This window comes from Chionomys nivalis, chromosome 24 (genome assembly GCF_950005125.1).
Source record: "Chionomys nivalis chromosome 24, mChiNiv1.1, whole genome shotgun sequence".
Classification (NCBI taxonomy): domain Eukaryota; kingdom Metazoa; phylum Chordata; class Mammalia; order Rodentia; family Cricetidae; genus Chionomys; species Chionomys nivalis.
Genome location: NC_080109.1, coordinates 20951449 through 20977227, shown reverse-complemented (window position 1 = coordinate 20977227; position 25779 = coordinate 20951449). Strand labels below are relative to the sequence as shown.

Sequence of the window (25779 nt, the reverse complement as noted above, 5' to 3'; positions counted from 1 at the left end):
TAAAAGTAAACAGAACTTTCTATTTATTCTAGTTATCTTAGAACAAGACATAGTTCTCTTTTGAAATTAGATGTACATGAAGTATACCTATCAGGAACTGTGGTTTTCAAGAACTAAAGACATATGGTGATTTTAATAATATCTACAACATTACTATTAAATAGTTAAAGCAATACTATTAAATAATGTGCCAAGGCATAAATGAAACAGGTAAATCCTACTTCCTAGAGAAGCCTCAATTCTAGTGGACGACCCAGACAAATGCACTGACCAGTTTTCAGAGAGGACAGCAAAGCCCATCTCAGCAGAATTTTAGGACGTTGGTTCAGTGATCTAGATAAATAATGTTTTAATTAATTCCTTGTCAGGAAAAGAAAACAGTGGCACTAACAGGAATCAACAGGAAATATGGGTGGTCATTTATTTGTAGGGGGAGTGATAAGGGGATTATTCTAAGACCAGCAATCAAAAATGTTTTAATTTGTGAAATAGGACGTCTAACTAAAAATGGTATTTTCTGAGAGTGCATCTAGTCTCAAGCATTCTCTCCATTATAAAACAAGTATGTAAAAAGAAAACATCATTGTTAGTATAACTTTCCATTAGATGCTTTGCTGTTCTGCTGTTTAAATTCCGTTAAGTTTTTTAAATAAACACTCTTTGTTTTTGTTGCTTAAATTTATTTTTTTTATTGAAAAACAAAAAATTTTCCGCTTCTTCCCTGCCTCCCATTTCCCTCTCCCTCCTCCCGCCCCTCTCCACCTCCCCCCACTCCTCTTCTCCTCCCTCTCCAGTCCCAAGAGCAGTCAGGGTTCCCTGCCCTGTGGAAAGTCCAAGGTCCTCCCCGCTCCATCCAGGTCTAGGAAGGTGAACATCCAAACTGGCTAGGCTCCCACAAAGCCAGAACATGAAGTAGGATCAAAACCCCGTGCCATTGTCCTTGGCCTCTCGTCAGCTCTCATTGTCCGCCATGTTCAGAGAGTCCGGTTTTATCCCACGCTTTTTCAGTCACAGTACAGCTGGCCTTGGTGAGCTCCCAATAGATCGGCCCCACTGTCTCAGTGGGTGGGTGTACCCCTCGTGGTCCTGACTTCCTTGTTCATGTTCTCCCTCCTTCTGCTCCTCATTAGGACCTTGGGAGCTCAGTCCGGTGCTCCAGTGTGGGTCTCTGTCTCTATCTCCATCCATTGCTAGTTGAAGGTTCTATGGTGATATGCAAGATATTCATCAGTATGGCTATAGGATAGGTTCATTTCAGGTTCCCTATCCTCAGGTGCCCAAGGAACTAACTGGGGACATTGCCCTGGGCACCTGGTAGCCATTCCAAGTTCAAGTCTCTTGCCAACCCTTAGGTGGCTCCCTTAACTAAGATATGAGTTTCCCTGCTCCCCTATCCAACCTTCCTTTATTCCCCAATCATCCCGTTTCCCCCAGTTTCCCTCATCCTCTCCTTCACACTTTTCTCTCCCCATCTCCCCTCACCCCCATCCCACCCCACCCCCAAGATTCCAATTTTTTGCCCGGCAATCTTGTCTATTTCCCATAGCCAGGAGGATAACTATATGTTTTTCCTTGGGTTTACCCTCTTGTTTAGCTTCTTTAGGACCACAAATTATAGACTCAGTGGCCCCTATCCATGGCTAGAAACCAATTATGAGTGAGTACATCCCATGATCTTCTTTTTGGGTCTGGGTTACCTCACTCAGGATCGTATTTTCTATTTCCATCCATTTGCATGCAAAATTCGAGAAGTCATTGTTTTTTACCGCAGAGTAGTACTCTAATGTGTATATATTCCACACTTTCTTCATCCATTCTTCCACTGAAGGACATCTAGGTTGCTTCCAGGTTCTGACTATTACAAATAATGCTGCTATGAACATAGTTGAACAAATGCTTTTGTCATATGATAGGGCATCTCTTGGGTATATTCCCAAGAGTGCTATTGCTGGGTCCAGGGGTAGGTTGATCCCTATTTTTCTGAGAAACCGCCACACTGATTTCCAAAGTGGTTGCACAAGTTTGCAGTCCCACCAGCAATGGATGAGGGTACCCCTTTCTCCACAACCTCTCCAGCAAAGGCTATCCTTGGTGTTTTTGATTTTAGCCATTCTGACAGGTGTAAGATAATATCTCAAAGTTGTTTTGATTTGCATTACTCTGATCGTTAAGGAGGTTGAGCATGACCTTAAGTATCTTTTGGCCATTTGAACTTCTTCTGTTGAGAATTCTCTGTTCAGTTCAGTGCCCCATTTTTTAACTGGGTAAATTATCATTTTAACGTCTAGTTTCTTGAGTTCTTTATATATTTTGGAGATCAGACCTTTGTCTGTTGCGGGGTTGGTGAAGATCTTCTCCCAGTCAGCAGGCTGCCTTTTTGTCTTAATGACAGTGTCCTTTGCTTTACAGAAGCTTCTCAGTTTCAGGAGGTCCCATTTATTCAATGTTGCCCTTAATGTCTGTGCTGCTGGGGTTATACATAGGAAGCGATCTCCTGTGCCCATATGTTGTAGGGTACTTCCCATTTTCTCTTCTATCAGGTTCAGTGTGTTCAGACTGATATTGAGGTCTTTGATCCATTTGGACTTGAGTTTTGTGCATGGTGATAGATATGGGTCTATTTTCATTCTTCTACAGGTTGACATCCAATTGTGCCAGCACCATTTGTTGAAGATGCTTTCTTTCTTCCATTGTATACTTTTAGCTCCTTTATCGAAAATGAGGTGTTCATAGGTTTGTGGGTTAAAATGCGGGTCTTCTATACGATTCCATTGGTCGACTTCTCTGTTTTTATGCCAGTACCACGCTGTTTTCATTACTCTAGCTCTGTAATAGAGTTTGATGTCAGGGATGGTAATGCCTCCAGAAGTTCCTTTATTGTATGAGATTGTTTTGGCTATCCTGGGTTTTTTGTTTCTCCATATAAAGTTGATTATTGTCCTCTCAAGATCTGTGAAGAATTTTGATGGGACCTTGATGGGGACTGCATTGAATCTATAAATTGCCTTTGGTAGAATTGCCATTTTTACTATGTTGATCCTCCCAATCCAAGAGCAAGGGAGATCCTTCCATTTTCTGGTATCCTCTTCAATTTCTTTCTTCCATGCCTTAAAGTTCTTGTCAAATAGATCTTTCACTTCCTTGGTTAGAGTTACCCCAAGATATTTTATGCTGTTTGTGGCTATCGTGAAAGGTGATGATTTTCTTATTTCCCTCTCTGCTTCCATATCCTTTGTGTATAAGAGGGCGACTGATTTTTTGGAGTTGATCTTGTATCCTGCCACATTACTAAAGGTGTTTATCAGCTGTAGGAGTTCTTCGGTGGAGTTTTTGGGGTCGCTTATGTACACTATCATATCATCTGCAAATAATGCAAGTTTAACTTCTTCCTTTCCAATTCAAATCCCCTTTTCCCCCTTATGTTGTCTTATTGCTATTGCTAAAACTTCAAGAACTATATTGAAGAGGTATGGAGAGAGTGGACAGCCTTGGCGTGTTCCTGATTTTAGTGGGATGGCTTTAATTTTCTCTCCGTTTAATTTGTTAAATAAACACTCTTAAAGTTAAAATAATTACAAGTTTAATGAGAAAAGTATCTTTGGTTGGACTTGGTAGGATTAGAACGGCCACATGAAGCAGAGAGAAGAACCTGTTAGGGAAGAAGATGACAGCATGTGCAGGCACCATGAATCACAAGTCCTGTTTTCACACAGAGAAGGTCAGGAGCAGCTTAACAGCTAAGGTGACAAAACATAAACTGTAGCTTTTCAGAAACTATGACCTGCCAGATGGAGATAGCAGATCTCTGTGAGTCTGAGGCCAGCCCGGTCTACAGAGTGAGTTCCAGGACAGCTATGGCTGTTACACAGAGAAACCTTTCTTGGAAGAAAAAAAACAAAACTATTTACTAACCCTGAGAGATTCATTTTATATATAATTGTAAATTACGCTAGCCATATAGTAAGCAAAACCAGATAAAGAAAACCAATTCTACAGAAGTTGATGTGCACACAGCAAAAAATAATGAAAACAGGAGAACCTAGAGCAGGCTCAGGGGAGCATCCCATAGCTTTAGCACAGCAACTAACCTGAAAAATCAGTAAAATACAACAAAAAGATCCTTGCTGATCTAGTTCTTACTATGCATGGAAAAAATAGCACAAACCATGGTTTGCATTATCTTGTTAGTAAAAAGAAAAAATTGAAGATGCAATCATGACCTTATCATCTTCAGTCCAAATAGGAAGCTTATAGGGCACAACAATGTCTGAGGGCACAAGTGAACACCATCTACAGGAAAGTATCAGAACAGCATCTGGGATAGCAAATGTTACAGGGCACAACAGACACTGTGCAAATGTGAATTTCTGGAACGTGGATTTCTGCAGAGGAAGAAACATAAAGCTAAAGTGGGAATGACTGAAATAACGGAGGATTCTTCGTTCCAATTTATAAGGCTTTGTCTAATAACAAAAGCTTCCAGTTCCTAAAATTCTGCCAGTAGGAATTCAGAGACTGCGGAAAGAAGCAAAGGATTTATATAGAGGGTAATTTGTAACGATCTCAATGCAGTGCGTTCTGAACACCAGAAAGATCAATAAATATGCAAAATATTTGAAGAATTCTGGAAACTTTAAAAATCATAACACATATTATTTTTATGGCACTTCAAATATTTTAAATCTACATTTCTCAACTTAGTCCATAATCTACAAATTTTGAAAGTTATTACAAAAAAAACAGTGAAATATAATTAGCTAGCAGCTATGGTCTATAGTGTTCTGAATTTAACTGCACCTGAACCTACTATGGACAACTAGTCAATCTTTTTCGATAAACAAGACTTAACTATATATACAAACAAATCTCCAAAACAACATGTTCTAAGTTACTTAAAAATTGGAATTTTTTTACATATTAAAATTACCAACTTTCCATGCATATTGTGAACAATACAAAAATGAAGGGGCAGGTGTAGAAGTCCTGTCAAATGTTTATTCTTGTCTAATTTTTAATCAGGCTTCTTTAGAAAGAATTAGTCCTTAATGTATTGTTTTTCTTGTTATGCAGAATCTCTCTAAGTTGTGGGAACCCCACTTAATTAAGAAGTATCTGTATGTGGAAAACTGTATTTTGACACCCAATAAAGATGGACGGGAGAGTAATGGTCAAAGCCGACTTGTCCTTGGTCTGACCTCAAGCCTGAAACTAGAGAGAAAAGGAGGCATGTCTGACAGCCCAAGACAATGCCTACATGTGCATGTCTGCATGTAGTCGTACTGTCATTTAAAATTCAATTTGGATAGATGTCATTCACAATCACAAAGTAACTGGAAAACAGTAGAAAGTTCTTACATTTTCTTTGAGATCTTTTACTATTAGAGCATGAGCTCTAAGAACTTGGATTTTACTGGCATTATCAAAATTTTAAACTTGTATCTGTTTTTATACTAATGTCAAAAAGTTCATTTTTAATGTTATTTCTTTTTAGAATTGTCTGGTCATATGTATCAGTACCATACTGTTTCTGTTAATAAAAATTTGTGTTTCTTCTGCCTTGAAATTTGAAAGAATTCAAGAGTGAATTCATCTGGACTTATAATATATTTTATTGCGGAGATTTCCTACTACTGCCTCATTCTCCTTGCTTGTTATAGATAGAACTGTTTTAAAGATCTTATTAATTTGATTTTGTTAAGTGAATTGCATCTAAAATTCATTCATGCATCTCATATTCTGCAATTCAGTAGAATATAAAATTTTAAAGTAGGATCTAATGATTGTCTGACTATTATTAGCATCAATCATAATGGCTTCCTTTCCACCTCAGATTTAATTAGTGAGTTTTTCCTCTCTTTATTTTAGTTATTTTACTTAAGGATTTGATGTTATTATTTTTTCTAGAAAGAAATCCATTTTGTGAAAAGACTTAGAATCTTGCACTTTTTATTAATTTAACTCTTAACTTTTGGGAATTTTATAGATAGTATTATATCATTTCCACTATGCATTCTTTGATGGGGGTGAGGGTTACACTTATCTGTGGATATAAGGTTAAGTATTTAGAATGTAGTTGGGAAATATACCGGGTTAGTTAGCAGTAGTAGGTTTTCTACTAGAGTCCATAACCTTGCATCAGTCATAAGTAGTTAGCTAGGTTTATAGTTACAGGTGAGAATTCTCTCTGACTGTTCAGTACATTAAGTTCAATTAGGCAGTTGTTGATTACCTCCAAGATAGGATTCTAGCACAAAAAAATATGCATTCCCTCTCCTCACTCCCAAACTTCCCTGTGTCCCCTTCAATCTCTTTCAAATTATTGGCCTCTTCTTCAATTTTTCTTGTTTTCCACCCCCCCACACACACCCACCAATAAAACCTGTGGAGTCCCCTTAGTGTTGCTTATATGAATATGTGTTTAGAGTTGACCACATGAGATTGAATAACCTATCGAAATGCTCATTCCCACGGGCAGTGGTGGCGCACGCCTTTAATCCCAGCACTCGGGAGGCAGAGGCAGGCGAATCTCTGGGAGTTCGAGGCCAGCCTGGTCTACAAGAACTAGTTCTGGGACCAGCACCAAAGCTACAGAGAAACCCTGTCTCGAAAAACAAAAAAATGAAATGCTAATTCCCAGAGAAGACTGGAATTCCTTTTTCAGCAGCAATTTTAGTTGTCAATTGCTCTTCATCTCACAGTGGAGAATTAATATCAAGAATATACAAAGAACTCAAAAAAAAACCAAAAAATACCATGTGACTCAAAAAAAATTAGCCATGAATCTAAAGAAAATGTCTTCAAAAGAAGAAATAAAATGGCTAAGAAATAAATTATCTTTAAAATTATTAAACATTCTTAGAAAATAGATAAATACAAAATAAAACTAGTTTGAGATTTCATACCCAGGCCAGAATTGCTAACAACAAGAAAACAATGATAACTTTTAGTGAAATTGTAAACTGGTGAAGCCATTATGAAAATCTATTAAAAAATTGTCAAAACAAACAAGCAAACAAAAGCAAAACCAAAACCAAAACAAAACAAAACAAAAAAACAAAAACCAAACCAAACCAAAAAACCTAAAAGAAGATCTACCATATGGCCCACCTATACTATTCCTTCGATTATGTCCAAAGAACTTGACATTCCATTCCACCAAAACTTAGTCATGTTCACTTGCTGCTCTATAGCTGGAAAATGGAAACAACATAAATGTCCTTGAAGTAATGAGTGGATAATGAAAATGTGGTACATACACACAATGGAATTCTATTGAGATGTAAAGAATTTGTTTTCTTGATTCTTTTTATTCGTAAACTTCATCAGCTTCTGCTTTGATCTTAATTATTGCTTTCTGACTACTAATTTGGAGTTTGACTTGGTCTTGTTTTCCCAATGCCCTAAAGTATATTATTGAGTTGTTTACCTGAGATCTCAAACAGGCATTTGTAGAAATATACTTCTATTTTATGATTGCTTTCATTGTGTTCTATTTGAGATGGCATGCTATATTTTTTTTCATTTAATTCCGGGATTTTTAAATTAACTTGTTTATTGACCCACTCATCATAAAGTACTGTATTATTTAATCTCCATGAGCTTATGTTATGTTCTACAGTTTCTCTTAATATTGATGTTTAGTTGCATTCTACTGTGAACATCTAGAGGAAATCACTTCAATTTTTCTGTTTGCTAAGCTTTACTTTGTGTTTTGCAATCTACTTAAAGAGCTCTGTAGGATGCTGAATGTGTATTCTTCAGTGTTTGGATAGATAATATAATGGTGTTTGTTAAGTCTGATTTATGATGTAATGCAATTCAGATGTTTGTTTCTCTGACATTTAAAGATAAACTGAATCATAATTTTGAGATGTGCAGAAATCACCCACTAGGATTCTGTCCGGATTCATCTGTATCCTCACAGCTAGTCTTATTTGGTGCTGTCTAATGTTCTAAATGCCTTTTATATCTGGATTTGCATTTATTTCCTCAATTGTGGGAAAATTTCTGCTCTGATTTTAGAGAAAATATATTCTATGCCTTGAAATACTCTCCCCATGATTCTTAGATTTGGTCTTTCTTTACATTGTGTCTTGTAGATATTAAGAGTATTGCTAAAATTGTTTTATTAATTAATCGTTGTCTTTGTTTAAATGTTCCAATTCCTCTACTTTATTCTTTCCTTGATCCAGAATATTGTTGAAGTTTTCCACAGAACCTTTGTTTTGATACACTGTGCTTTTCATTTCAAGTATTTCCCTTCTTTATTGAAGAAGTCATTGAAGACTTCTATACTGTATTGAGTTCATTTTATTCAGTATTTTGCTCTTGTTTTTATACTTCATCAGGAATAATGTTCTTTAAGTTGTTTGAATACAGTTTCCACTCTTTTCTTGAGTACTTCTGGAATGTTATGTAATTCAGTCTCACTGGTGGCTTTTTACTATGGAATTAGTATTGTTTATAGGAATTGTGTTGAGTTCATTTTTCTATTATTTGTATTTTGTGCTAAGGATTGCCCTTCTGAAGCCAGAAAACATTGTATTTATTTTAAGTATTTTAAATCATTCTTCTTTTGGAAGAATGTTTGCGTTCTTCAAGAGAGTTTGGCTTTCATAGGGTTCTAGTGTTGTTTTTTTCTGACACACTGATGGTTGTGGGAGAGGCTTGATTTCCAGCTCTCCCCAATGATTATAATATTATTTGCAAAAGCAATCACTATCAAAAGGTAGCCTAAAAGTAAGTCATCAATAACAATTTGATCACCCCATAAATGCCAACCATTTTATTAAGTAAAGGGTAACTGACAGTTTGTATACTAATATATTAATTATTTTGGTATGAATAGAAAGGAAAAGAACACTATTGATAAAACTAGTGATTAATATCAGAAAATTAAGGAAATGGAAAGAAAGGAGATTATAAACACAGAAAAGTGGGAATAGTAGGAGCAAAGGAGGTTGAGGTGAGACAGAATTCAGAAAAGGTTGATTGGAAAGGGAGAAGTAAGGATATATATATAAACCAAATGAAGTATGCCATTCCCGTTTATGAGAGGTGGGGGGTACAGAGATCTGTAATCACAAATCTGACCAGCCTATGTTTTCTGGGAGAGGGAATTGAACACATAAGTGGAAAAAAGAGACAAAGAGACACAGAGATAGAAAGTAGGTACAGAGTTTGAAAACATTCAAACCTGTTTGACACGTGGCTTTCAGAAGTTATTTCCCGACTCTGGGCCTTCCTTTTGGAGATCTAGTTACAGATGTGGTCTGTTAGGCCTGTTCATTCACAGGTGAAATCTCAGTAGCTAAGCATACCTCTAGAAAGTCCTTCAGGCTTCTGGCTGCTAGAGCTGGCCCAACTATTGTGCAACCTTCTCTTGTCTGATTAGCATTTTGCAACAAGTGTTCAAATTCCCAAGCAGATTCTGAGTTAGATCCATGTCTCCTTCCCTGAATACAGATTCAGAAGGCCTTTTCCAAGCCGGGCGGTGGTGGCGCATGCCTTTAATCTCAGCACTCGGGAGGCAGAGGCAGGCGGATCTCTGTGAGTTTGAGGCCAGCCTGGACTACAAGAGCTAGCTCCAGGACAGGAACCAAAAGCTAAGGAGAAGAAACCCTGTCTCGAAAAATCCGAAAAAAAAAAAAAAAAAAAAAAAGAAGAAGACCTTTTCCAAAGTTTGGCAGAATGGTGCTGAAGCTAAATGAGAGTTCAGTCTCCATGTTCTTGCTGAGTTTACTATGCTGTAAATTCCCCAGCAAACTCAACAGAGGTCTTCCTGAAATGGAGTATCATAGCTGTTTCAGGCTGAGTTTGCTATTTTTCCAACTATGCCTGCTAAGCTGGTTAAAATCCCACTTCAATTAGCTAGTCAGTAACAAGACAGCTACTTTAATCTTAGATCCACATCCTATCATTTGCCTGCACCACTGGTGTCTGGGCCATCAGGTCTCCATGCCTTTGGGTCTCAAATCAAGAGTCTCACTTTCCTAAGAGATTTTTACAGCCACATACACCAAAATGCCCATGACTACTTCACTAAAGTTTAGCTGGGTAGTGGTGGTGCACACCTAAAATCCCAGCACTTGGGAGGCAGAAGCAGGCAGAGCTTTGTGAGTCTGAGGCAGCCTGATCTACAGAGTGAGTTCCAGAACAGCCAGGGCTACACAGAAAGACTCTATCTTGAAAAACCAAAAATATTTACATGCTCACACATTTCATTCTTGTGAATGTTCTGCCCCTTTCAAGATTATTACTTTTGTCCATTTTTTTACTGTTTTTAAAATCAATATTTAATCTACTTATAATAACATTGCTGTTTTAATTTTACAAGACTTAAACTTTTTAAAATTTTTGTTGTTGTAGTCTAACAACACACCTAAGCTCCCTCACCTTTTGTGAATGTACTTAGATCTATAGACTTCCCTTTTAAACCTGCTCTTTGCAGTAGCCAGTGAGTTTCCATACATTGCAATCTCCTTTTCCTGTCTTCTCAAGCAAATTTAAAGTTTCCTCTGAATGTTGCTCAATGATGTGCTGGTTGTCAGGAGCATGTTGAGTTTCAGTGTTCATGAAATTCCTTTTAGTTTGTTTTATACATTACAGTCATAAATGATCATCTTCCTATTTTTGTTAAGACTTGTTTTGCCCTAAATGTCATCTAGCTTGGACTATGCTCCCTCGGCTGCGGAGAACAACATAAATTCTTCACTTGGTACATGAATGTGTTACTGCTCTCCCCTCTGCCACACTGTGTCTGTGTGTGAGAGAGAAAGAGAGAGGGGGAGGTGATGTTCATTTGGTCCAAAGTGTGGCATATGCACAAATGTCTTCTAAACATGTCTTCATTTTCTATCTGAACGCACGATATGTTAGCTAAAATGGTGTGTCACAGCCCTCTGCTATTATTGACCAACGAATTAAACTGGATTTTACAACTGATTTTTCTATTTCTACATAAGAGACAGATTTTCATGAGTAGAGCAACGAACTGTGGGCTAATTGAGATAGTACTTGCTGCTAGGGCTAACTGAGACAGTACTTGATGCTTTAACAACAGTAAAGCTTTCAGTCATTTTGAGTCTTAATACTTACATTTTCATTTCTTCCAACAATGACTTTTGGTTTTCATTATACAAGTATCTTTTCATGCTGAGAAACTTAACATGAACATTAACGTATGAGATGTCATCATGATCAGAATAGTCCCCTGCCCAAGAAATTTCACACAGTGAAGTCTTTTCCTCATTGTTAGTCCCTGGGGATCCCTAATCTATTACCTATCACTGAGCTTGTATCTTTGAGAATATAAAATATGCAAATGAATAGAAGTGTTTTTTGTGATTAGTTCCCTTCAAATTCATCTAAATAGAATTCTCATTTTTCTAGCCATTATCACAATCATAACTGCTCCAAAATTCACTTACATGACTTTTTATGAGAAGAAAATTTTATTTCCCTTGGGAAAATACCTAAGAACGAGATTACAGGTTTATACAGCAAGTGTTTGTTTAACTCGGACAACCTAAACCATTTTCCTAGGGGATCATTTTGCATCCTCAAAGCCATGCTGAAAGCCGTGGATGACTCTGTCGGTGGTATCTTACTTTCTCCAATTCTTGCTATAGCCTATGCTTTGTTTTAACAATTTCCATGTGTTTGTAGTGGTGAGTGACTGTTACACATGACTACTTGCTAATGACACTGATCTTTCCAGGTGCTTCTGGGCCTCGGATATCATGGACCAAATGTTGTGTTCAAGTCACTTTTAACTGAGTTGGTGCCTGCTTTTCATCAGTGAGTTATTTTGAAATGTCGTCTTTAAAACGGTCTTTGAATTTTTTTTTTATAATGTGGCATTCTAGTGTTAGTCTTGACCCAGCTGGTGGTTGATTTTCATAAACCTTAGGATTTATAGCTCTCAATTATTTGCCTATTATTATATCACCTTTTTCTCCCTTTACCCCCTCTCCTCTTATTTCCTTAGACAAACATAGTGTAAAAATATATAATATTATTTCTTTTTTTGAGAGAGGTTCTCAAGCAAGCCTGGAACTTACTACATAGCTCTTGATTTCCTGATCCTACTTATCCTACCAGCCCATGACTGGTACTTTTTCTGTTGCAATGCAGGTTCCTGAACAGCAGTTCTTATGGCTCTGTTCTATTATCTTAGTTCTTTTTCTTCTGCTTCATCTGGGAAAAAAAATCAATTGATTATCTTTAAGAGCACTCATGTTTTCCTATTAGGATAAAAGGCTGTCAATCACTTCATGTTAATTCACATTTCAGATTTTATTTTCAAACTCTCAGATTTCTATCTTTCCAGTTACCGTAATTTGTCTCTTTCTTTCTACATTGTCTCATGACTTCTCTCTTTTCTTTTAGACATCCCTTTCTGTCTTTTCTAACAAAATTCTTGTACAAAATGTGTTAAATTTCACTGCTACTTCATCTCATATCCAACAATTTTGTTTGGATGAAGGCAATGTGGATACTACACTGGGGAATGCTCGCATTTTGTTATATTCTTCAATACATATTTGGCTGTGTTTTCACAATCAACTGTGGGTGAAAATATTTAATCTGTGGAGTCCATTACCAAAGGTTGGTTTGTTTATTTTGGAGTGAGTCTAGATTAGAATGGATCTAGAGTATGCTCTGCTATGGAAATAATTGTAACTATGTCAGCATCGTCATCCTTCTGGGCTGATGTCCCTGGTGAGCAGTGACAACTGAATGCTGATTAGGCAGAGATTGAACATTTCCCAACCTTGCAGGACAGAAACTGTCCAATAAAGACATGTAGCTTTGTGGCTACTGAACCTATGTATTCACAGCTTCAAAATTCAAGGTGCCACACAGCTTTGAAAAGCTAGTTGAAAAAGTAGCTCCCCTGTCTACAAAACTTGCTTACAGCTTCCTCAAACCTAACTACTATCTCAACTCAGCAAAGCTACTATGAATCACCTGAGAACATCTTCACTATACGGCAATCTAGAATATGTTTCCAGAAATTGTGTCACAGAAATCAGAGCTCATTCAATGATTCCTAGTCAGCTGCCCTCTGCTATGGTGTACAGTTCTCTACGGGCTCCTGTTCAAAGTATAAAACTTTTAAATTCACACATTGTGTCAAGTATTCTAGTGGTAACAAGAGGAAGGCAAGTCCACTCCCCTGATATTCCATCATAAGAAAAAGAAAATCCAGGGCAAGTATTTAGAATTTTTCTTAAAAGCAACTATGAATAGTAACTCACACCTGCCACCCCAGCACTCAAGAGTCAGAGACTGAAAGATGGCTGAGTTCTCCAAAATCTAAAACACAAAAGCTAAACAGAAAAGCTCATAATGTTACTTCTCTGATGCTCTAGTCCCATCAACATTGGTTTTGATTACTGCAATACTGTAGTTAGTGTTTACATCACAAAGCCTCAACAGTCCAGCTTTTTTCTATTTTTTTTTACTATTATGATGCCCTTGAGATTCCATGTGAATTTTATAATAGACTATGTTTTTATTTTTACACAAGCCATCATTATAATTTTTGACAATAATTGTCACAGTACTGGCAATTACTACTCAACGACCACCTGGGTAGTACTGGCATCCTAATATTAACTCTACAATCTATGACCATTTGGAATGCCTTTAATTTCAGCAATTTTTGAAGTCTGCATAATACAAATCTTACCACATTGGTATATTTAGGTCTAAGCAGTCCATTCTTCTAAATGATACTAGAACTGCAATCATGCTTGGTTTCTTTTGCAGGCTGCTCAGTGTAAATGATAAAGACAGACAATGTGTGTCCTGTAAGTTAGCTAAACCCATTCATTAATTCTAAGTGGTATTCTACACAGGTATTCTATGAGAACAGAGACAGATTTTATTTCTTCCTGTCCAATCTAGTGTAAATCTTTACCTTGCACAGACACCTTGATGAACACTCACAGTATATCAAACAGAAGTGAAATCATTCTAATACACTAGAATGCAGAGAGAAAGCATTCAGCACTGTCCCATAGCTTAGGAATGTAGTTCTAGGTATTTTGTGAGGCCTTAATTATGTTGAGATAGTTTTGTTTGTTATCTAATTTTCCTCTGAGCATTTTTATAATGAAAGAGTATCAAAATTTATCAAAGATTTTTCTGGATCAATTGAGAGTGGTATTTAGGAAAAAGTGACCAATTTTTGTGTGCAGAATATAATGCTCCCTCTTGATCCTTCATGTCTAATTTAAGATGTATTTCTCGTGTTTGAAGCGCCTGAAGTCGTATTTCTCGGGTTTCCTGCTAGTGCCCTGTGTACATAATGAGGAGAGAATCTAACTGCCCTTCTGCTCCCTAAAAGACTTCTACTGCCCTGCCCATCACTATCACATACTGGGATCACATGCTGCTGGCTTTCTGGTCTTTTTTGTCATTAGATTTTTGGCCTTTATATTGCTCCTTCCTCTTCATGTGCTTTTATAGCCTTATTCATTGATTTTTATCAGTTATATATTTTTTCTAACTCCATTTCAAATATTTTCTTTTATTTGTGATTCTTTTCTCCAGAGTTATAATTGCTAAATTCTGATCTTAATAGCTTTTAACTTCTTTGACCTTTTCTAAATTCTTCAGCTCATTTAAACATGTTTCTGATATAATTTTTCTTCTCTTTCTCATAATTTTTACTATAAAAATAAAATTAATATCCTTTACTTTTATGTGATAAGGGTTTTCTTAAATTTCAGAAAACTTTTCTATAACTTTTGACCTCTACTTTCAGCTTCTCAGATTTTTGCCTTGCTGTGTTTTTTTTTTTTCTTTTTTCTGTATAGATTTTCTTTGTCACCCAAATACCCACAGGTTTAATGCTCTGTCACCAGCCTTTGGCACTATAGGTAAGTGATGAGATCTTTAGTGTTTGGTATCTAGTGAAGGAAGTTAGGAAAATTGGGGGACATGTCTCTGGATAAGCTATGGTACCACTTTCCTGCATACTATCTTTATTTTAGCTTCCTCTCTTTCTCAAGAGGTAAGAATCTTCTCTGCATGTAATTCCCACTGTTATGTGCTGTCCTGGACAAAGGACCAAATGACTGCAGAATAAAATACCTAAAAGCAACAAAACAAAACAGCAACAATAAAATCAAACCAAAGCAAACCCATTTTCCCTTATAAGTTGTTTAAACATGGGCTATTTGTTTCGGTAACACAAAACTACTGTGCACGTAGTTGTTTTAAAAATGTGATAAACTAAGTTAACTGTCCTTTGTCTTTTACAGTTTATTTCAATTTTTCTCTGCATTACTTTTGTCTTTCCGCTGTTCAGTGTAGATTCTATTCAGTGCAAGAAAACTGTACTTAATTTCTCATGGGGTCTGGATAGTTCTACCCCATCTGACCTTACCAGGGTACCCTTGGAGTCGTGCATATGGTCTCTCTCTCTCTCTCTCTCTCTCTCTCTCTCTCTCTCTCTCTCTCTCTCTCTGTTTTTCGAGACAGGGTTTCTCTGTGTAGCTTTCGAATCTATCCTAGAACTCTCTCTGTAGTCCAGGCTGGCTTCAACTCACAGAGAGCCACCTGTGAGGTAATCCCGAGTACTGGGATTAAAGACCTGCACCACCAGGGCCCACCAAGTGCTCTCTTCTTTTAACTGATGTTTTCAAGCTGACCTTTGAAGTTTTCCTCTAAGGGTGTGCTGACTCATTTCCGCAAAGGCTCACTTGCTTCCTATGGCCTGCTCCAGGTATTGATCCCTATCCTGTTCTGCAGCTCACTGGATGACTCCCAGAGCCCAATATGAGGCCATGGGAACCCTTGTTAGCTAGTCATGTTTTAGATGTCCATTTGTTTTATTTTTATAGTTATTACTTTCTCTTCTTCAGGCCTTTTATTGATGATATTAAAAATATAATATGCTCCCATTTGTAATCTACCTGAATTTGTTGTTTCCATTATGGCAATTTTAAAATGCTAATCTAGAAAAACATTTTAGTGCTAGGGAAATAGCTCAGTGCTTAAAGTACTTGCCCTTAAAGCATGCGGATTGGAGTTCTGATGCCCAGGAATCATCAAATGCTGGGTGGGCATGGCAGCCTGACCTCAGTGCTGAGGAGACAGACAGAAGGTGACTCAGAGTCTGACTGAGAAGACTCAGTGAGCCAGAGTAATGGAGGATGAGTCCCCACATCAGCTTTTCTAGTCATTCATGTACATGCCCACTCACATGTGTCTACCCACGCACATGCGAAAGCTGAATATGCACACACATGCACATCATAAACACAAGGGAAAAATAAAACACAGTTTAATACATCATTTTCTATTCAATAAAAATATAAACAGATAAAATATTTTCTCACTGTTACCATGGTACTTTCCTGACAAGGCTAGTTCCTCTAACAACAGTTCAGTGATACCCTCTTTTGGAGGAGGTGAAAACTTTATGACATATTATTACAATTTTAAGAATCCTATTCCTGGAAACTCTGAAAGACTTAAGCACTGAATTTTAAGAAACATGTATCGATGCCATTCAAATTAGAATTTCTACATTACTGTACTTTTTTCAAAATAAAATTTAAATCTATGTGCAGAGTTGTGTATCCTAAAACCTGTTATCCTATCCTTCTCCAGACTTAAGCTGATTTTCATAGAAACAAAAAAAATGCCCAAAAGAACAAAATAAGTCTTAGCTAAGTCATTCGGATTTTCTCTTTTATCAAAAGAAAGTCATTTCCATTAAAAGAGAACTTAGATTTGGGGCTGTGACGGGCCCCGTTTTGATAACTATGACACAGAAACTAGTTTGCTCAGAAGACAGAGATATGCAGAAACTAGGGGCTATGAAGATTCGAAGTCAAAAGGAATGGTCTCTATTACTGACATTCCTTTCTTATTTCCAGGCCACCTAAAGTAAGAATATTCTTTCCTGTCCTTGCAAACTAAACAGAGTTTCATCTAAATCATCATAGCAAGTGTTTAACTTGAATATTTTCTTGCAAGTTATCAAGTGAGCATAAATAATGCTAAAAAAGTATAACAGTGGTTTTTCAGGATTACTTTGTACCACAGCAGAACAAGGCATTGAAGTGAACACTGAGAAGACACTGAGAAGATAAACACACATGCCTTTGAAACATTTCTCCCTTTCCTCTCTTGTACTCCCTTCCTCTCTCCCTCCCTTCTTTTCTCCCTCTCTACCCCTCTCTGTTTCTTTTTCTCCCTCCCTCTTTCTTCATATCCCCCCTTCTCTCCATCCCGAACTTTTGGGTGATATACTGGTTCTATATTACTTCTAAAGCTTTCAAAATAAAAATGGTCAAAATGTAAACCACAATCTGACATTTAGCATGCAATTCACAATGGAGCCTACATCTTTAAATATAAATACTAAACTAGTTCTCTCTCTCTCTCTTTTAAAATTTTATTGATTTATTCACCATTCAATTACTTACTATATTTATTTGTATTTATGGGTGGCTGTATTTATGTATGCATGCATACACAAACATGTGTGTATGTGTGTTTAAGTCTGAAGATAATGTAGGAAGTCTTTCTTGTTTATTCTCTACCTTATTCACTGAAACAGTTTACTGTTTTAATAACAGCCCCTGCTAAGCTAGCAATTAACAATGATGTGGATACTATTACAATTAAAAGTTTATACTAATTTAGGTTTTCATTTTAAGATTGAATCCTCCAAAGTCATTGACTAGTAGCTGTTTAGGTGCAGGTGGAGTTGATAAAGACTGGACTTGGTAAGCGGCCCTCACTATAGGGTAGGCCATGGAGAGGGTCAAATATGAGAGTGTTTTCACAGAATGCAGTCATATAAAGGATTAAACGTGTCCTTAAGGACTAGAGTCTTAGCTGTCACAGGAGCTAGAACAGTTCTGAAGAACTGAGGAAGCTGAAGCCAGATAACAGAGGATGAACGGTAAGTGAGGGACTTTATCCACCGAGGCAGACTCTCAACTGAGTCCAGAGCTCACCCATATGGCCAGTCTAGCCAGCCAGCTTGCTCTTGGAATTCCCTGCCTCTGCCTCTCCAGAACTGCATTCACAAGCAGGATGTCACATTTATATAGGGTCTGAGGACACGAATTCTGTCCCACACGCTTGTGTGGGCGCACTAGGCCACCTGCCTCGCCCTCAGATCTCTGAGAAACGCTTTCTGACTTCATTGGTATGCAGTTTCCATTGGAGCAGCAAGTCACACAAGCCTAACATTTTTGATCACTCATTATTTTTCTGTCATCTTTGCTGTGGGTTTTGACACTTGGATCTGATCTTACCCCAAGTTAATTTTACACAGTGTAGTTCATAAAGAATTTGAACATTTTAAAAAGAACCTAACTAAAACTTGAATAACTACAGTCTTGTCCACCAAAGGCAAAATAAAAGTAGCACTAATACTTCCTCTGGAATCACATAATAAGTTTAAAAAACATGCTGAATAACAGTGACACACATGAACATGAATGATAGTGTTTTAGTTTGCACATAAAGAACAGAGACATCTGGAAGTAGCAGTGATTGATTGCTAAAGAGAAAACTGAACAACTACATGTAGAGAAAGAAAATTAAATATAAAACACCCAACCAAGATACAATTCAAATATATTTTATTATATAGACATTGAAAGTGATTTCTTTTCTTAAAACATGAAATTGATTTCAGTTACATAAATTCAAGGTTTGCTTCTGTCATACATATATGATAAAGTATGTATTATACATGGTAATAAAAGTCACAAGATTTATTCATAGTAAGCAATATTTCAAACAGAAATAATCAATGGTTAAGAAAATGAAGTGTTGATTGTGTAATTTCCCTGGCTTCCTTACACTGGTTTGACAGTTTTCCTTCTCAAGAGAGGAACTGTCACATTAGACCAAAGGAGATGGAATGATGGAAGCGCGAGGAAGAGTGTGGAGGCTGGGGAAAAGCTCAGCACCACACCACTCACCTGGCATACCTAGGGTCCTGGGTTTGATCCCCCAAATGAAAAACAAGCGAGAACAGGAAACAACATGCACTTCTATAGGGTAGAGTAGAGAACAATCTAGAATGAAGTAGAAAACTCATGGGTATGGACAGCAGATCAACACTGGGAATTCTTACCAAAGAACACAAAATTTTAACTCTAGCAAAAATCAGCAGTAGCAAAAACAGTATCCTTTCAAGTAGAGGGAAAAGTACTAGATATAATTATGTAATAAAATTTAAGTGAGAAAATGGTAAAAAGTGTGAAGATACTTTTCATCCATAACAGAATAAAAGTCACACCGAAGCATTGAAGAGAGTGCATTAATGTTTCTTACAGACCCTGTCCTAGAAGTCAAAGGAAGAGTGTAACTTTGAGGTGATGAAAGGACAGGAAGAAGACTCTGTAAAATGAAGAGAATGTCATGTAAAAGGAAAAGAGGTCTATATAAAAGGAAGAGAACCCTAAACGGAAAACAACTCTACCTAAAACAAAGAAGTCAATAAAAGCTAAATGATGTATGACTTGCTTACCAGCAGTCTACGGCAAGAGGAAAGAGAATAGAAGAGTCTGGAAAGTAACAACCACATTCTGGCAGGTATGATCTTCATTCTGTTGCTGAGCAGTAATTCCTAGATACACAGACTAGATGGGCCATTTGCAGGGTCATGGATTAAGGCTATCAACATTTTACTTTCTCAAGGAATTACATTTAAAAAAACAAAATTCACAGCTTGAATATCTACCATTTGCTATCATTCTATTATAAAGAAATACCATTTTTACATTAGAGAGGAAGGACATGATCATTATATATAATTTTAACTTGACTACAGAAAAACTATAGGATAAAACTATATTCAATTAAAGGGAGAAAATGAATGTCTAATTTCTAGCTTGTGGCAGTAATTCAACTCTAGAACACTCATTTGTAAGTCAATTTTACATCACTGTTATCAATAGAGGTCTACTTTCAGAGTCTTTCAATTCAATTTAGAATATTTGAGGGATACTTAAGAGTTCATCCAGCCATTTTTCTTGCCTTTCACCTACTGATGAAAAAGGTATAAGAAAAAGTCCACATGTCTGACTATGGAAAATTCTGGAAAGACTGCTACACAAGGGAATATTTTTTGTCCAAATTATAATAGTTAAAATATTATCTGGAAATAATTCTTTAGAACCTCAAATAGTCAAATATGTACATGTAAAAACAGTATTGTGAGTCTTTAAAAAATCATAAATTTATTTTAATAATGACAAACTGCTTCAAAAGGATTGGAAAGGGAAAAGGTCCTAGAAACCATATTAGGGCTCAGTGCTTAAAATTGCAGAAGGTACACTGGGTGATATGTTAGGCAGCTGTCCCAATACATATATCATTAGGAGAAGTTTGACTCCTCACATATCTGCTTAAGTGTATTTGTTAGTCTGATGATGCTCTTTCAGTTATCAAACTTATTCCCACTTTCAGAGATTGGTAATAGTCCATTTACAGACACACTACACAGCAGTTATTTCTGAAGATACACTGCCTGACATGATCAGGACCTACCTTTAGGGAGTTCAACACACCAATATACCCACAAACCCCGTGATCTACAATGGAATCTTGCTTGCAAGATATGTAAAGGCAATGGTGGCACAAAGCTTGTGGGAGTATCCACCTAGTATCTGATTTGACTTCAGGCCACTCCATGAGATGGAACCCATACCTGAGCCTTATAACTTTTACTTTTATAGTTCTACTGATGCTCTGACTCCTTGATAACTTATGTAAAATGTGCGGCTATATTTTAATAACAACACAAGGCCAAAAGGTCCATCACATAGCATTATTACATTATTAACTTTACTCTTTACCTTCAATTAGAATTTCTAATTCCTGTAAACTTTGAAAAGGAGTTACACATGAACACAGAAAAATACTCATTATTTTGCAAGGTGTGAGAAAACATTTACATTAATTTTTGAGTAATATTTATTGAAAATTTTAAATAAAATTAGCATGTTACAAAAACCATGAAAGCATAAATTACCAGCTTTTTTAGTTCCTCAGGAAAATAAACTCAACAAAACCAAATGAACTAAGAAAGTGAGAAAGAATGCACCAATGAACACTAATCCCCTTGGAAACTACATGTACAGTATCTTTACTTTTAGCTACTGTAACATCATTCCCGTCATCTAAGCAGGTTTTCAAACAATGTGATAAAATATTTGCAGTACAGTTTGGAGAACTAGGCTTCAAGTTAGTATTTTCAGAAATTGTCATTTCTTACCAAATTACTGTAAATGTCAAGTAGAAGGAAAATAATTTAAGAAAGAATCAGGTAGTTTTTTCAAACATTTAAATTAAGAGTGATATTAGTAACAAAACAATTGAATAATGTTATATGAAAACCTCTCTGAAAAGAAAGGGGACTAAAGTCTTCAAAGTGTGCTTGTGGTACTGTTAGAACAGTCTACTATCTAATGTTGTATCCGGCTCAAAGTCTGTCTGGAATTTGTAAGACACAGCTGGGCTGTCATGGTAAGTAAATAGAAGGAAGAGACATTTACTTCAAAATTGTGTGAAGATGAGAAAAGAGGCTCTAAGAGCAGGCAGGAGTAAGCCCAGGACCACACCTGCTTCTGATCCCACTAAAAGGGTACGTGGTCATCCAGCCACTTGGCCTCACTATACTCTATGTGCTGTATGTTCTAATATAGGTCTTTCCCAGTAGACTGTAAGCTCCGTGAGGTTAGCAACTGGTCCTTCCATCAAAGTATTCAGGACAGGTGTATCAGTGCATCCGTGAGATACATATTGTTCAATGAATCACACACATCTGAAACAATGTACTTAGACAAGCACAACCTGTGGCCAAGGTGGCCAAGGTGAATTTTCAAGTTTCTTAGAGCATGAATTTCATTAAGGAGCAGCTTTTAGTTAGTGGGACGATCAGAGTCCTTTTCCCTGAAACATTTCCTACATCACTTTGTGGGTGGAAGTAATGACAGAAACAGTGACTCCCTACTCTTCTCACGACTCTGTCAGTTTAGGAGTCACTCAGGAGAAGACAAAGATGTTTCAGCTCCCTATGGATACTTTCTATTCCACATTGCTTCAGTCGAAAGACACTGTTATTTTCCTGCTATCCCAAGCTACCTTGTCTGGGAACTTTAAAAGCATTATGCAATTTAATTCTCATCCAAATACTTAACAGTAACTCAGCAATTTCCAAAGGCCACAGAGTAAACCATAGAAATAGGAGACCAAGGTAGTGGGTTGCATGGGCTGGCATCAACTATCACAATTTGGCCTCCTAGAAACACTGTGCAGAAGCAGAACAACAATAGAAGTGGAGGCCACAAGCACTAAATCTCAAGGCCACTAAAAGGGTGTAAAGAACCCCTTTTACCTGCAGGGCCATCTTGATGCTGATCTTCCCTTTTTGAAACCCAGAAACTGAACGCTTAAACGAAATAAAGCTTCATTTGGCTCTAGTTTTCAAAGCTCCTCTCCTACTACCGGTGTACAAATTAAATCTTTACCATTCACTATTTGACTTAAGCTGCTGTTGAAAAGGAGACAATAGCTTCATCAAATGCCCATCAGTATTTCTCAATGTTTTTACTGGCTTCTTACATTAAAAACATCATATGGATAGAAAAAGTCATTTGAAGAATCATGACTCTCAGAACATCAGGGAATGTTAAGAGACCAGTGCTTAATAAATGCTGTCCCAGGAGAAGGATGTAGGGTTGCTAATAAGACTGGGATTGAAGAGCCACTGCTGCCCATTCTAAGACCTTTCAAAGTTCCTCATTTGGAATTCTGTCATTGGTACTGACTTTGCAAAGTGGCATTTTAAATTGAGTAAAGAGAAAGCATACACACAGTCTCATAAGAATCTGCAGCTACGGTAACTTTTGGCAATACATATCTTTTTAAATGCACAAGATATGCCATGATTAATAGGTACATTTCATGAAAGTAAAATATGTAGAATATATAGAGAAATCATACCTTCTATCAATAGCTCTTGTCCATGACTGCCCAGAAGTGTACGAGATAGGAATGGGGCAAAGTCTACAAAAATTTCACGAAGAAGAGGAGCAACTTTTTCTAAAGCTCTTTCAAGTTTTGCTGTGATGCTGTTGAAATTAAGACATAAAGACTAGTAAATATAATTCAATATAAATGCCAAATAAACTTTAGTTCTAAATTAAAATATTTATAAGTCACAGTAAAAGTCCAGTTTGAGCCCATGGAACACAGAAAGCTTCATAAGGAAATATGGAAGGGACACAGTTTTGTGGAGTCAAGTGTCTGTCTACTCTGTAGACTGAAGCTGAATGAGAATAACTACACCGTGAAAAAGAGCCTGAATTCTGCACCCAAAGGGGCCAAAGACACTGCCACAGATCCAGGAATGTCAGGGAAAAATGAGTTCTTCTACATCTCCGTACAACATCAATGAAAACGGCTTTAAGGCCTACTGTGTGGTCACTATACCAGTTACAAAGAACTTAAACTCCTGGTCTCAAAAAGCATTTCCTGTAAAGCTAGACAACTAAAGAAGTAACTGGAAGTCAGGTTACTTGCTTTGTCAGAGTAAAATTTTCATTTCCTAAGCCCATTTACTTTCTCAATTCCTAAAATAGTATTTAAGTGCTCAGTATTGCATTTTAAGTGGTTGCCTTGCAGGTATATGTTATAAGTAGAGAAAAAAGTGGGAGAGGAAAATATTATTACACAGGCAGGTTAATATTTTGGCTATAGATATACGTCTTATAGATATGAGTGATGAGAAAGACTGCTTAAGGCGGAATATTGGCTCTGTCACAGACTAAGCCATGTGATGTTATGAACATCAGCTTTGCCTACCTGAGGAATGATGATCCTAACATCTACATAGTGGGGATTAATCAGCTAAGCCACAAAATCCAAGCAGAAAAACACCCAGTACACAATGAGATGTCAGTAATATTAGTTAGTTTTGTAAGTGATATTTTTAATAAAGCCCACCCATATGTAGTCTTGTAAAATCCAACACTGATCTACTGAACAACTACAAAATCAATATAACATGAGATGAGTCCATGCCATACAGGAGCTATGGAGTAAGGAGTGAACAGGGATGCATAGGTTCGCCATCTGCAGGGTGCGGCAGAATCACAGCAGAGCCTGCTGACAGAGACTGCCCAGCCACCCATTTCTGACTGAGCATATACAGCTGTAATATGAGAGCATACATGCAGGTCTCAGGTGATGCTGACACCGACCAGGGACCACTCTGACACTTTAAAGAGAAACTGATGCTAAGGAATGGAAACACAAAAGTTAGAGGGTTAATATTACCTAAAGGTTCAGAATTCTCACCATCACTCTAGATTTTCTTTGACTTTTAATAACTAAAAGTAGAGCTTTTCCATCTCCTATTTCACCCAATCCTATTCATCTGCAGAATCATGTCCATAGCTTCTTAGACAGAGTAATTCTATCTACTATGAAAGCATAAGTAGGGATCACAACTGTAGAAATGGGATAGATCCAGATAATTATTAATATTTTCTAAAGCTGATTTCCGAAAGAAGCACTGATATTTAGCTGTATTTAATTAACATGAGTGAGCACACAGAAATATGAAAATTCAAGTTTCTGGAGATTTATATCCATCATCAAGTCATATTGCCTGATTTTCTCATCACATTACACAAAACATTCTAATTGGAAAAGTATCTGTAACCATTTCTATGCTGAAGAGACTGACATTACACCATGTGTTTACAAAGGAGGGTAAAATATGTGTTCATCCATATTATAACTTATGAAAAGAAGTGGAACAGAAATAAAATTCATCTTTAGACACCCTTTATTCCTTGGCAAATAAGGACTTTGATCCTTCCACATAAAAAGGCACATAATGCTGGCCTACACTTCACTTCTAGGGCTTCCTTTTTTGTTTTTGGTCAGAGAAAAGCACAGTATAAATTGTTGAAGCTCCACACTGTACATGAGAAAACTATCCACTAATATATTACAAAGAGATGATAGCCCAGGAGAACTTCAAGGCTCCTATAAGTCCTATAAGTAAATGATTCTCTCAAAGAGAAAGTAAAAGGAACTTCTGGGCAGGGTGGGCATATTTGAAAACTAGGGGGATGGGGCAGAAAATGGCAAGTTCTAGATCAGACTGAGCTACCAAAAGAACCACAAAGAAACAAACACCATATAACAGAAAAAAAAAAATAAGGAATACTTTTAAGCAAATTACTGTGCAAGAAATAATAGCATGCTTTATTTACTTTAGGGGGAACATTAGTAGTTTTTCAGTTTTTCTGAGATGTTACTTCATTTACAAAAACACATTCAATTGGTGCACAAATACAAAAGTGCAGTAACTACAGAACTGGCCACTCGGACTTCCAACTACACTCTAGCAACTTCCTAATGGTCAGGGGAGTTCCTGGGTTGGAACCAAAACTGTTTAATCCTCTGACTTCACTCTCCTTTAGTTCTAGTGTTGAACTAAACACTAGAGATGCTCAGTGGCTCCATTTCTGGATAGTGAGCACAAACTCTTAAGAAAGAGTACCACTGATTTCCATATAGAAAACAATGCCCACAAATGAAGTGATTTATCAACAATTTTAACAAAATTACTAGAGAGAGGAAAACAAAACCTTCAGATGAGAGTCTATAGATGTGAAATCTAATACAATGTGTTCTGTAGTACAAGTACTTAATGTTGTTGTTGTTTTTAAATCACAATTAGGTTCTTTTTTTCCTTTCACTTTTGTTTTTCTT

General features: G+C 36.9%; 1 protein-coding gene across 2 annotated transcripts in view; it reads right to left on the bottom strand.

Moving 5' to 3' along the window:
• Nbea (neurobeachin) overlaps nucleotides 1-25779 on the bottom strand; it is a 487335-nt gene that overhangs the window by 263808 nt on the left and 197748 nt on the right. For both annotated transcript variants that reach the window (XM_057757235.1, XM_057757236.1), the window contains exon 33: nucleotides 22996-23123. In XM_057757235.1, coding sequence (XP_057613218.1) covers nucleotides 22996-23123 — 128 coding nt within the window. The remainder of the gene's footprint in view (nucleotides 1-22995; nucleotides 23124-25779) is intronic.